This window comes from Pistacia vera, unplaced genomic scaffold (genome assembly GCF_008641045.1).
Source record: "Pistacia vera cultivar Batoury unplaced genomic scaffold, PisVer_v2 Contig605, whole genome shotgun sequence".
NCBI lineage: Eukaryota > Viridiplantae > Streptophyta > Magnoliopsida > Sapindales > Anacardiaceae > Pistacia > Pistacia vera.
Window position 1 is genome coordinate 299,589 of NW_022196452.1, and position 14,462 is coordinate 314,050.

The following is a 14,462-nucleotide window of genomic DNA, read 5'->3' on the forward strand; positions in this document are numbered from 1 at the left end:
TAGGGGACTTATTATTTGATTGAGTGAGAATACATATTTAGATCTCTTTTTTAACATTTTGAATTTCGTCTGCAATTACAGGAAATTGTGTCTCTATCCAAATGGGGACAAGGAGAATAAAGGGGAAGGTCATATATCTGTTTACTTAGAATTGGCATAAATGAGTTCTATCCCAATTGGGTAGGAAATCAACGTGATTTTCAATTTTTTTTGTATTTGATCAGCTTCTTGACAAGTATGTTACCATTCAAGGTAGCTTATTTCTCTACATATAATTCGGCAACATTTATCTTTTCTAGCTCTCGGTATATATATTATATTATATTTTTCTTTTTCTTTTTCTTTTGATGTAAACGGGAGAATAAGGCGTTTCCATTCAATGAAGACAGAATGGGGCTTTTCCAAATTCTTGGACCTAGAAACCTTTCATAATCCATCAAATGGATACCTTATCAAAGACACTTGTGTCTTCAGTGGGGAGGTTTTTGTTGTCAAAAATACTTTTAAGAGGGAGTTTTTATAAAAAATGGAAGATCCTGCTACTCATTATCATACCTCGATAGTTAAAAATTTTACGACCCTGACTGATAAAAAATACATTTCTGAATCATTCGGACCATACAAATGGTATGTGTATGCATGACTGATTTTTGCTTTGATTGAATATACATTTACTTCTCTTCGCTAAATATTTGCCTACAGCTTACGCTGATTAATGTATTGCAGGTATGTTATTCTCTTCCCTAATAAACATAATGAGGGCAAGGGAAAAAATATTTCAATTTATTTATCGTACGATTGGTCTTTTAATGCTAAATTATTTGTAAATTTCATTCTGCCTGTCAAAAATCAAAGGACTGGACCTCACATTGAAAAAAAAGGTTAGTTCAATGGGAACCGTCAATATTTTACTTTTTTTTATGGAAGGTTTTTCTCATGAAATTTGATCTTATGAACCTGTGCTTCTTCCTTGATTCCAGTTGAAGACCATATGTCTTATCCAACAGTCGAGGATTGGGGTTTTCCAGAATTTATGTTGTTAGATACATTGAAAGATCCAAAACAGGGTTATTTGGTGGATGACAATTGGATCATTGAAGCAGAAGTTCAAATGCTTGGTTCGGTTAATTTGAACAAGTCATAGCTCTCCTAAACGTATTAATGCTTCTCCACACATAATAGGTTCAGGTTGTGATAAAATAAATGATACTTAATGTATGTCTATAATTCTGCATCTTGTAATGTTGCTGGGTATGAAACTAAGGGTTCTGATATATAAGATTTGTGGTGCTATTTTGTTTTTATTCGCTAGAGCTGTTGTTCTTAATTTGTACTATCCTATGTCTCATATTGAAGTTTTTAAGTTATTTGACCATGCCTACTATTAAAACTGTGCCAAAAGTCAGTGAAATGAGTAATCAAACAGATTTTAGAATTTTTCAGCTCTATGAAAACTGAGGCTCGTAACAGAGCTTGACAAAATGAATCTCTAAATTTATCTTTGGTACTTACATATGGGCTCAGGTAGTAATTTTATTTGCTTATATTAACCAACTGAAAGAAACAAGCTTTAAAATATCAAAATCTACTCAAAACTTTGCACTCTCTTTAAGCGTTTGGTTTGTAAAATACACTAAGAATGACAAAGGAATCAGGCGAGTAAAATGTTCATATTTATAAAAGAAGTTTGTATGTATGATATTATTTTATTTTGATTATAATATTTATTAAATATTATTATTTTAGATAAGGAGAGAAAGCAAATCTTTAATGATTGTGCATATCTGTATAAATTTCGATTACAGTAGTAGTTTTATATCATAGTACAAGCGGCCATATATATCTGCTTTGAAAATACAATCTTTACCCTTATGAAAAATATTAATTTGAACGGGAGAGGCTTGTCTGAAAGGAAATAATTCACTAACAAAATATTATCTACTTGAATGAATCTATGAGGAGGAAAACCTTGAGCAAATATGTCTGAAACAATAATCAAATTCACAAAAGACACAAGCAATTTTACGTGGAAAAATCTCTTCGATGGGAAAAGATTAAAAAACCACGGGATCAAATGATCCACTTAAATCCACTATGATAAAAAAGTGTTTACAACAGCCATAAATCACCAATAATGTTCCACACAAAATTTAGAGCTTTATCACAACTCTAACAAAGTGAAATACACAAAAGAGTTATGAAAAGATGGAGAAAAATCACCAGCAAAGCACCCAAAATGTGGGTTGTATAACTCCAAACTCAGCAGTTAAAATCAAAAACCAACTATCCAGATTGAAGAGCCAAACGTTCTTTGCATTTTGACCAGAAATCAGGTTGATCAGACTAGAGATGACGCTCCGATCGTCAGGTTGAAGAAGGACTAATAGACTAAAAATTCTCCAACTCAACTTTTTGATTTGACTGTCTTTCAAAAGGCAAAACCCCACAAAGAAGATGGCTATCACAAAAATGACCATTGGATGTGAAGATCTTGTCGTCAACAACAACTCTTTGAAATTTGAGCAAAAACGAAGCAAGATTCACCATTGGATCGTCGCCAAAATAAACTGGTGTGGCTGTCTCTTTCTCACTTCCACAGATTTTGTATCAATGAACAATACCCTATTTTTCACACTATTCACCCACTCAAAAAAAAAAAAAAATGAATAAAGTTGTTGCAATTCTTTGTTCATTATTTCTTTCTTTCTTTTGTTTTTGGGCTTTAGTTTGGGCCATCCTCCACATGAGGGAAACCCAAGCCCAACAAATCTCCCCCTTTCTCGACTATGTTGGGAAATGGACCATACAACAATAGCTCGATAAACTTCAAGCTTCTCCCTTGCTAAAGCCTTTGTCACATATCCGAGCCATTGTCCTTTTTATGGATCTTCTCAAGCTCAAATAAACCATCGTGAAGAGTATCTCTTATCCAATGATACCTTACATCAATATGTTTAGATCTCAAATGGAATGTAGAATTCTTCACAAGATGAATAGCACTTTGGTTGTCACAAAACAAAATATATCGTTGTTGTTTAAAATCAAGCTCTCCATGGCAACTCCTTGCAAGCTTCTGTTATAGCAATAAATTTTACTTCTATTGTAGAAAGTGCAACACACTTTTGCAATCTCGACTACCAAGAAACAGCTTCACCAGCAAAAGTAATTAGATAACCAGAAGTAGACTTACGAGAATCCATGTCTTCGGCCATGTCAGCATCGTGGAGCCAACCAAAACTGGTTTATCAATTCCAAACAAAGTTTTAACTTGGAAGTGCCTCATAGATACCTCATAATCCATTTCACTGCATCCCAATGCTCTTTCCTTGGATTTGACGAAAATCTGCTAATAGCCCCAACTGCATAAGCTATATCTGGTCTTGTACACACCATTGCATACTTCAAGCTTCCTATAGCTTAAGCATAAGGGAATCTTTCCATTTCCTTCTTTCGAATATCTATAGATGGACTTTGCTTTGCACTTAGCTTGAAATGAGTAGCTAGAGGAGAACCTACCACTTTGGCCTTACCCATGTTGAACCTTTCAAGCCCTTTTTCAATATACTGCTTGTTGAACGAAATAGAGAAGCAACAGGAACAAAATAATAATAGTTAAACAAAACAAACAGTAAACAAAGAATGTAATACGCGCGATTTACCCTGGTTCACCCAATATAGGCTACGTCCAGCTGAGTCAATATTATTGCAATATGCCTCACCTCTCTCGTTTACAATGAATGAATTGTTCTCTCACCCAAAAAGGAATTGTTCTCTCACCCCGAGTGCGTCTCCGTTACCCATTAATGCTGAAGTAGTCGACAACTCCAACACTTGTGACATATACAATTTCTTCTCTTTTCTATCTCGACAAATTTGAATGCCAAGAATTTGCTTTATTCAAAGGTGTGAGATTAAGAATATGTATAATTGTATTCAAAGCTTCACTCCAAAAGGATCCTAGCAACTACGCCTATGAAAGCAAGCATTTCACTCTCTCAACTAGTGTTCTGTTCATCCTTTCAACTAACCCATTCAACTGTGGAGTCTTGGGTGGTGTCTTTTGATGTCGAATGCCCTGTTGTCTTCAATTTGTTCCCAATATATCTCTCAACCAAAGCCTAAAATTGTTTAAACACATCCAACACTTGATTTTTTATTTTCAGTGTATAAACCTATGACTTTCTTGAATGATCATCTATGAAGGTCACAAAGTAAGAAGTGCTACCAAGTGTTTTCGTCTTCATAGGTCCACAAACATCGGAATGCACCAAATCAAGAATATCTTGTTTTCTTGAAGGAGGGGAACTCTTGAAGGAAACTCTATTCTATTTTCCTTCCAAGCAATAAGTACATCTTTTCCAATTTGCACTTTTCATTTTAGAGAGAAGATTCTTCTTAGCCAATATTGCAAAGCCTTTTTCACTCATGTGGGCAAGTCTCTTATGTCACAAGCCTACTGTAAAGCCATCCTCTATTGTATTAATAATGCCTTTGGAAAGTCTTGCTTGTAATATGTATAAAGTAGAAAGCTTCTTGCCTTAAGCCACAACCATGGCACCCCTAGTGAGTTTTCACTAACCATCACCAAAAGTGTTGCAATAGCCCTCATCATCAAGTCTACCAGTAAAAATCAGATTTAGACAAATGTCAGGAATTTGCTTCACATCTCTAAGTAGTAGACTACTTTCATTATCCATTTCCAAACATACATCTCCAATTCCAATGACCTTTGCCAGACCATCATTGCCCATCTTTAGTGTCCCAAAGTCGACTGCAGCATAGGAAGTAAAAAGATCTTTTCTAGATATAGCGTGAATAGAAGCACCACTATCAATTACCCAACTAGTCTCTTGGCTTGCAACATTTACAACATCATCATCATAGAGAATGTAGAAATCTTTAGAAGTAATAGTAGCAACTTGATCATTATGCTTGCCATCATTATTTTCTCCTGCTTGCTATTTTCAGGTTTGTTCTCCCTTTTTCATTTGTAGCAATTTTTCTTGATATGTCCAGTTTCAAAGTACAAGAATCATCATTCAAGATTCTTGTACTTTGACCTTGATTTACACCTACTTTTACCTCTACCATTTTTCCCTTGACCTTTACTCTTGCTTCTCCCCCTATTTTCAGTGACTAGGACCTCAGAATGTGATGATGAAGAACCTTGAGTTTTCCTTCTGACCTCCTCATTTAAAACACCACTCTTGAAATATTCCATGGTCACAATACCATTAGGAGTAGAATTCGTCAAGGATACACGAAAATTTTCCCAAGAGTCATGCAGAGTATTACGTAACCAAAGTCCCTTAATATCCTCATCAAACTTTATACCCATACTAGACAATTGATCAAAGCAGCCCTGGAATTCATTCAAGTGATCCAAAATAGAACTCCCTTCCTTGTATCTCAAATTCATAGCTTGTTTAAGCAAGAACAATTTGTTATTTCCTATTTTTAGAGCATACAAGGTCTCAAGTTCATACCACAAAGTCCTAGCATGAGTATCATTAGCAATATGATTCACAACATTGGTTTCTACCCATTGCCTAATATATAGGGGTGAGCGGTTCCGAGTACCCTATATTTTTTGGAGGAATCAAAACCGCATAATGCAGGTTCCCAAAAAAAGGAATCGAAATCAAAGCCTGTCGGCTTTGGTTCCTTACCTGGGTACCCTATAAAAAATCAATTACCCCCTTATTAGTTCAAAAAATGACAAAAATATCTTAAAAGTTTACAAATTAATACACCCCTAACAAATTAAGAAAACCTACATTTAGTAGTTTTCAACTTTTGATTACTCATTCATTTGTGTCCAACGTGACTCATAAATCCTCTAATCTCCAGGCAACACTTGAATTTAACCAATTCATCACAATTCACATAAAATTTCTCAATCAAAACCAAAACACAGACAGGTTCCAAGTCGGGTACCTGCTTCAGGTTTTTTTCCTAGGTTACAATTCCGGTTCCGAAACTTGTAGGAATGGGAACCAAAACCACACAGTGTCAGCTCCAGTAGAATGGAACCGGAACCTACTCGCACCATGTCAGTTTCGGGTAGGTTCCAATTCTAGTTCTGCCCGCTACCCGTGCTCACCCCTACTAATTAGCCACACACTTGTTCATGCTCAAAGTCCCATTCTTCGTCACTTTTAGAATTAGGTTTTTCCGAAGCAAAAGTGTAGCCTTTTCACAAATAGAAGATCTTTCATTTGCCCTTCCCACTTATGATAATTTGTTCCATTCAAACAAACCATTTTACTCAAATTTGCCTCCATCATTTAAACAATCTACAACCTCACTTTGATACCACTTTGAAAAGAAATAATGCATTAACAAAATATTTCCTACTTAAATGAATCTATGAGGAGCAAAACCTTGAGCAAATATGCCTGAAACAACAATCAAATTCACAAGAAACACAAGCAATTTTACGTGGAAAAACCTCTTCGATGTGAAGAGATTGAAAAACCACGGGATCGAATGATCCATTAAAATCTATTATGATAAAAAANCTAAAGTTATCAATGCAACCTAAAAGAATTTAATACTAAGAACAAAAATTAAATCCTAGGAATAAAAAAAATCAAAGGTTAAGAGAATTTCACAATCGGGTCATGCAGGATCTTTAATGCTCATGACACGCTGCAGCGTTTTCCCAATTGCAATTTTCCTACGAAACAAAAACAACACAAATGAAACTATTCCAATGAAAATAAAATGAAAATGAAATAAAATGAAGTAAAAATGAAATTACACCAACAACCTAAAAAGAAAATAATTAACCAAAATGCAAAGAGACAAACTAAACAGAACACAAAAATTAAACAATTCACCCAAACAAATAATCACTACAAAGAAAATAACACAAACAAAAACAAAGACTAAAATAAACCTAGAATAAAAAATAAGGACTACCCAAACACAAAAAGTCAAAAGCACGTTGCTCCCCGGCAACGGCACCAAAATTTTGTCAGACTGGTTGTCGCAGTCACAAAATTAAACCTAAATACCGTAGTTAGCGGTAAGCAGGGTCGAATTCACAGGAAGCAAGACTAACAACCTAATGTATTTTGAGTAGCGGAAATGAAATTTGCAATTTGATTAATGAAACTAAACAAACTAAATACAAATAATAAAAGAGTGAAATTAAAACTAATAAAGACTTTATAATAAAAACGTTGCCTTTACGGTTTTGGTTCGACACAAGACCAACTCACACAATTCTCCTCCACCCTCTACGATCCCCTAAACCCAGAAGGCAGGGTAAATCAATGAAATGGCTTTCTGGCACTCTAAGTATAATCTATCCTGTCTCACCCGATCACTCAAGTTCGATTGGTTAAAGACTATCATTGAACGTCGATAAACGCTACAAGGCAATACCACTAGTTGGTACATGATTTACAAATACAATTTGTCAACATGTATATTCCAATCAACCAACTTCACAATAAACACAACAACAGTAGAAATTAAATTAAATCCAAACATAACTCAATTACAATCAGTGCGAAGTAATGAAAAGCAATATTCATCATTTAATAATCAAACCAACGTTTATCATTCAGCGAGTTCTATGAAAACATCAAATCACAATGGACAACAATACTCATCACAGATTATGCTCAGACCATATTAAAGTATCGAAATCAACATGAAACGAAAACAAATATAATCCGAAGCACAATACTACCAAATGTCCTATAATCAGGCTCATCCAACTAGTCAAGAGCTGATGAGCAGAGCCGTGGAGTCAATCTCGATCTCGCCTATGCCGTAACAGACAACCGGAAACTTAGCGGCTCATGGTGGTGATGACGGAGGCTGAAACAATGGAAACAAAGCTGATCATGGCGAAGCGGAGGTAACCAACAGTGATATGATGCGAAGAAGGGGCGAAAATGACCAACAGACAGCTCGAAATACAAACAGTCGCACTCGCCAGAAAACGTTAATTTTTCGATGGGTCTTTCGAAAAATGGTGGCAAAAATGGGATCCGAAGGTACCGATGGAAAGCTCTGATGATGGGGAGTTTAGATCAGGTCCTGGGGAGGTGAAAGGTCACCAAAAATGAGCAAGATCTCGGCTGAAAGATGAAGAGGCGCGAAGGTGATTTGGCGGATTCCGGCAGTTTTTGAGGCAGCTGAAGCTTGGAATGGGTAGATCCGGCCGTGGGGAAGGAAGATCAACCTCCAGGGAGCTGAAACGTCACCAAAAACTGGAGAAATAATGGCTGGAAGATGAAGAGTCATGACAGCGTAATGCAAAACGTCGCGATGGTGGTGCGTGATTTGCGGTGGTGATGGCGGCTGATGAAGATCGGTGCACGGGGAAGATGGATCATCGTCGGAGGCCACCGAAAAAGGAAGACGAAGAGATGGATGAACAGTGCCCCTGTACACGACCTTTTGTTTTCATTTTATAGACAAACTACAAAATATCACTTTGGTCCCTACACGATTAAAAAGTGACAAAATTAACCCTTGTAAATATGACAGTTTACCCCCTAAACAGCATAAATGAGACAAAATCACCCCTAATCCATAAACCACAACTTAATATCAACTCATATCCTTTCTAAAATCATTCCAAACATGTTAAATTCATATGAAAAATATTAGGAAGCGATTTTCGTGAATAAATTCGTAAATTCTTTAATTGTCTCAATATACTTCAATTTAATCAAACTTGGGGTATTTTTATCACCAAAATAGAGTCACTTTCATGACTCTAACACACTCTCCAACTTACTCTTTGCTCTTCCTCGAGTAAAATTAAAAGAACTCTTTCAACATTCTCACAAAAACATACACAACCATATTCATCAACAACCAAGATATTCATCCAAAGGTAAAGTGAAGAATTTGAACCTAACATGCAAACAACATAATCCTAAATAAGAACCAAAGTTTCTATCAAGATTTGCCTATCTCCATTTAAGCTTCTCAAACACACATTTCATATTCATATCACAATGTTAAGATGTCATGCAAAACTCCCCAACTTATATACATGCAACATAATGCTCATTTTCCACACAAGATTTTGACATATTATTTCTTTTTATTCATCACTTTTTTTTGTTTTTTTAAACTTCTTAAGCTTTCTAGAAGGTCCGTGTAATGGGCTTTAGGTCAATGACTCCCAAACAAGATGGTCATAGGGCACTAAGTGTAGAACACTCCTCGAACTTACTCACCCGAACCAACTAGGCTACAAGTCAAGACTTTATTTCTTTATTTCTTTTTATAAAGCTTATGATCTATGTAATGACTTCGTAAGATTTCTAGAGGACCCATGTAACGAGCTTTAGGCCAACCGCTCCCAAGCTAGATAGCTTCAGGGGATTAGGTGTAGAACACCCTTCAGGCGTACTCACTCGAGTCAACTAGGCTACAAATCAAAAACAAATCATCAAGCAACATTTAAGCACTTTTAACACACGCAAGATAATAAATGAAACTTTGCTCATGGGCATGTAAAGTATGTGGGAGACTTGCATAAACACTAAAACACATGACATTTAAACAAAACAGTGTCTAACCACAATTATGGACAAACCTAGCACAAAACAGAACCAATAGTTCAATGTTTAAAACCATGTTGCAACAAACAATTTTCAAAAACCTCACAAAACCTTTCAACTAGCATCTCACTTGTGCCTAAATGGTGATTATGCATGAATTCATGAAAAAATTTAAAAATAACTCACTTTAGTTCACCTTAACCACTTTTGGACTTACAAGAGTAAGATTCAACATATTTCCAACAAAAAACAACATCATCATGCCACAAAAATTTAAGCACAATCCATTCAACACACAATCTCCACAAAAGCATCATCAACAACATTTCACAAAAATATCACAACCTCCACAAAAGCATCATCAATAACACTTCACAAAAATATCACAATCTCCACAAAAGCATCACCAACAACACTTCACAAAAATATCACAATCTCCACAAAAGCATCATCCATAACACTTCCCAAAAATATGATCAACAACATACTCTACAAAATAAAAATCAATCAACACTCCCCAACTTAAAATGTCATTATCCTCAATGACCCACAACTACAAATATCCTCCCTAACTTAGCATCAAATGATCTTAAATGATCTCAAATGGCAAAATGATCAATAATATTAAAATCGTCCAACATATTTGAGAAACAAGAAATCTAACAATAACAGCATATAAGGTAGAGAGATACAACCTGAGGAACAATGGTGGGGTTGTCATTAACAGAGTTTGTGGAGCATGCATAAGTGTAGCCTTGGACTAGTTAATGAGTTTCCAAACATGGCAATTCCTGCAAAGACAAAAACAACAAAAACATAAAAGTAGTAAAAACATATTTACAAAGGTCGGTGCCTCCCACAAGCGCTAAGTTTAAAGTCTTCAGCCAAACTCAGTGCACTGACATGGCTAATGTGGTTTTAATAAAGAACACTCCTCAATCACCTCTCCATCATTAATGCCATCAACATCAGGTTTAAGTCTTTGGCCATTCACCTTAAAAACTTGTCTCATTTTTGGGTTTCGAATTTCAACAGCTCCGTGAGGGAAAACATTAAGAACAATAAAAGAGTCATCTCATCGTGACCGAAGCTTCCCCGAAAAGAGGCAAAGCTTAGAGTTAAAGAGCCACACTTTTTGATTAGGATAAAATGACTTCCTAACAATGTGTTTATCGTGAAAAGCTTTAGTCTTCTCTTTAGAGATGCGAGAGTTCTCATAAGCTTCGTGTCTTAGCTTATCTAACTCTGAAAGTTGGAGTTTCCTATGGTCACCAGCCATGGTCATATCAAAATTGAATTTCCTTGTAGCCCAATATGCGTTATGTTCAAGTTCTATAGGTAAATGACATGCTTTCTCAAAAACTAACCGATAAGGGGACATGCCAACAGGGGTATGATATGCGGTTCGATAGGCCCAAAGTGCATCATCTAGATGCACCAACCTATCCTTACGATCGGGCTGTACCATTTTCTCTAAGATAGTCTTAATTTTCCTATTAGCACGTTCCACTTGTCCACTAGTTTGAGGGTGATAAGGTGTGGCAACTCGATGGCTGATTGAGTACTTCTTCAATAGTGAGCCAAAGTGCCTATTGGTGAAATGCAAGCCACCATCACTGATGATGGAATGCGGATGACCGAAACGGCTAAAGATGTGCGATTGAACAAAGTTGATGACCACCTTGTGATCATTGGTCGTAGTGGCAATGGCTTCTACCCATTTAGACACGTAATCCACTGCAAGCAAGATATATTCAAAGCCAAAAGATGAGGGAAATAGACCCATAAAATCAATACCCCACACATCAAATACCTCCACAACCAAAATAGGATTCAGGGGCATCATATCTCGTCTACCAATATTCCCTAATTTTTGACATGAAGTATAAGCATGATAATAAAAGAATGCATTATGAAAAAGAGTGGGCCAATAAAAACCACACTAGAGGACCTTTCTCTTGCCATTATAATGACCACCACAAGCATAAGAATGATAAAATGCAAGCACACTACTAAACTCGTGGTTGGGAACACATCTTCTAACAATCTGGTCTGTACACACCCTAAAAGGGTCCAAGTCTTCCCAAAAATAATGTTTGATGGTTGCAAAGAAATGATCTTTCTGAGTTTTAGCCCACCCTCATGGTAATTGTCCTACGGCCAAATAATTGACTATATAGGCATACCAAGGTGCTTTGGATTGGGATATTGAAAACAGTTGCTCATTCGGGAAAGATTCGTTCAAACATTGACCAGGGACATACTCTGTAAAGAGTCTAGACAAGTGGTCGGCAACCATATTATCACTACCATTTTTATCTTTGATTTCTAGATCAAACTCTTGCAACAACAAAATCCATCGAATTAGTCTAGGCTTAGTGTCTTTCTTGTCTAACAAATATCTAACTGCAATGTGGTATGTAAAGACAACTATCCTAGACCCAAGAAGATAAGACCGAAACTTATCAAGGGAAAACACTACTGCAAGCAACTCTTTCTCCGTAGTGGTGTAATTACATTGAGCATCGGAGAGGGTCTTGCTTACATAGTAGATCACAACAGGCTTTTTATTCCCTCGTTGGCCAAGGACTGCACCAATGGCATAGTTTGATGCGTCACACATCACTTCAAAAGGTAAGTTCCAATCAGGAGGTTGCATGATGGGTGCTGTGGTCAACACTTCCTTTAAAATGGTAAAGGCAACCATACAAGAGTCATCAAAAACAAATGGCACATCTTTAGCAAGCAAATCACACAAAAGCTTAGAGATCTTGCTAAAATTTTGGATGAAACGCCTATAAAATCCTGCATGGCCTAGGAAAGATCTAATTTATTTGACCGAAAGGCAGTGGTAGTTGAGAAATCAACTGTACCTTTGCCTTATCCACTGCTATCCCCTTCTTGGAAACTACGTGACCTAAGAAAATTCCCTCTTGAACCATGAAATGGCTCTTTTCCCAACTAAGAACAAGATTTGTCTCTTTACAACATTTCAACACCAACTCAAGTTTTTCGAGACAATCATCAAAAGATGCACCAAACATAGAAAAATCATCCATGAAGACTACAAGGAATTGACCCACCATGTTAGAAAATATCGGTAACATGCACCTTTGAAACATTGCCGGTGCATTGCACAACCCGAAGGGCATGCGACGAAACGCAAACGTACCAAAAGGACATGTGAACGTGGTCTTTTTCTGGTCTTCGGGGGCAACTGGTACTTAGTTATATCTGGAATAGCCATCCAGAAAATAATAGAAAGTCTGCCTTGCAAGTTTTTCTAGGATTTTGTCAATAAATGGGAGCGGGAAATGATCTTTCCTAGTGGCCAGGTTGAGCTTCCTATAGTCAATGCAAACTCTCCATCCTGTGGGAGTACGGGTAGGAATTCGCTCACCTTTTTCATTTTCAACAATGGTGAGGCCACCTCCTTCATGCTCTGGTTTAACCTTCTTTGAGCTTCATGCACCGGTTTAGCATTCTCCTCACAAAATATGCGATGTATGCACAAAGAAGGGCTAATCCCTCGCAAATCGGCTACTGACCAACCGATTGCTTCCTTATGTGCTATCAAGACTGCCATAATCTTTCCTCTTGACCACTATCTAAGTTGGCGGTAATGATCACAGGTAAGGTCTTGTTGGGTCCTAGGAAAACATACTTTAGAGTATCAGGCAAGGCCTTCAACTCTAAGACTGGTGGAGACTCAACTGACCTATGTTGTGTCGTCTTAGACAAAGGTGGTAAAGGTTCATACTTGATGTTCCAAGGTCGACGCTCTACAGTGGGTGACCTAGCCATATATGCATTAACCTCTTGAATCTCAGACATGACACTCAAGCTAGATATCTCCTCAATAAACGGATTCATAAGAGTATAAATTGCATCATCACATAACATCTGTGGGGCGTGAGCCTCCACTAGACTGTCAATAGCATCAACCATGAAACACTCGTTATCATCCTCACGCATCAGTCCTAAACCAACATTAAACACATTAAGTCTCAGTTTCCTATTCCCAAAAGACACTTCTATCTCTCCTGATCTACAGTTAATGCAAGCATTTTCCATTTCTAGAAAAGGTCTCCCTAAAATAATCGATGGCATACTTCCACTGCTCGTATATTGCATGTCTAAGACAAGGAAATCCACCGAAAAATATAATTCCTCAACCTTAACTAACACGTCCTCAATTAGGCCCCTAGGCATTTTGACCGATCGGTCAGCTAATTATAGGATGACTTCAGTAGACTTGAGCTCACCTAAGTTAAACTGTTCATACACGGAAGTAGGTAATAAGTTCACGCTTGCCCCTAAGTCTTAGAGTGCTCTATCAATCGTGACATTACCTATCACACAAGAAATAATAGGAGCTACAAGATCCTTTAACTTTGCGGGAATACGGTTTGAGACAATCGCACTTACATTTTCTGGTAAATGTACAGTCTTAGGTGTGTGAGATTTCATTTGCCTCTTTTGCTTGCACAAGTCTTTGAGGAATTTGGCATACGCAAGTACTTGCTTAATGGCATCTAAGAGTGGAATGTTAATCTGTACCTGCTTAAACAACTCAATCATTTCCTCCATCCTAGCACTTTTCCTACTAGTGGGAACATTTTGGGGCTCTAAGTACTGAGGAAAGGGTGCTCTCGATATGTATGATGCGGGGATGGTTCATTCTCCCCAACTTTTTCCTTACCCGGTCTCTAAACACTTGACTCTACAAGTGACTCACTCTCACTCTCTTCGGCTTAGTCCCTACCTAGACTTTCCTCTTCTCTACGCTGGACTTTTACTTCCCTCTCAGGCCTAATTAGCTCTCTGCCGCTTCGAAGAGTCATCACGGCCTTAGCTTGTTCGAAAAACCCTCTCTGTTGAGAAGAACCACTAGGGTTACCTATGACTTGACTAGGCAATTGGCCT

At 37.2% G+C, this 14,462-nt stretch overlaps 1 protein-coding gene across 1 annotated transcript; it reads right to left on the reverse strand.

The window, feature by feature from the left end:
- Window positions 1-10,611: 10,611 nt before the first annotated feature.
- Window positions 10,612-12,478, reverse strand: LOC116110521 (uncharacterized protein K02A2.6-like). Its single transcript, XM_031396725.1, has 3 exons — window positions 12,410-12,478; window positions 12,054-12,219; window positions 10,612-11,402 (listed from the first exon to the last, which is right to left on the reverse strand). The coding sequence occupies exons 1-3, from the start codon at window positions 12,476-12,478 to the stop codon at window positions 10,612-10,614; spliced, it is 1,026 nt and encodes a 341-aa protein (XP_031252585.1).
- Between the last annotated feature and the right edge of the window lie 1,984 nt (window positions 12,479-14,462).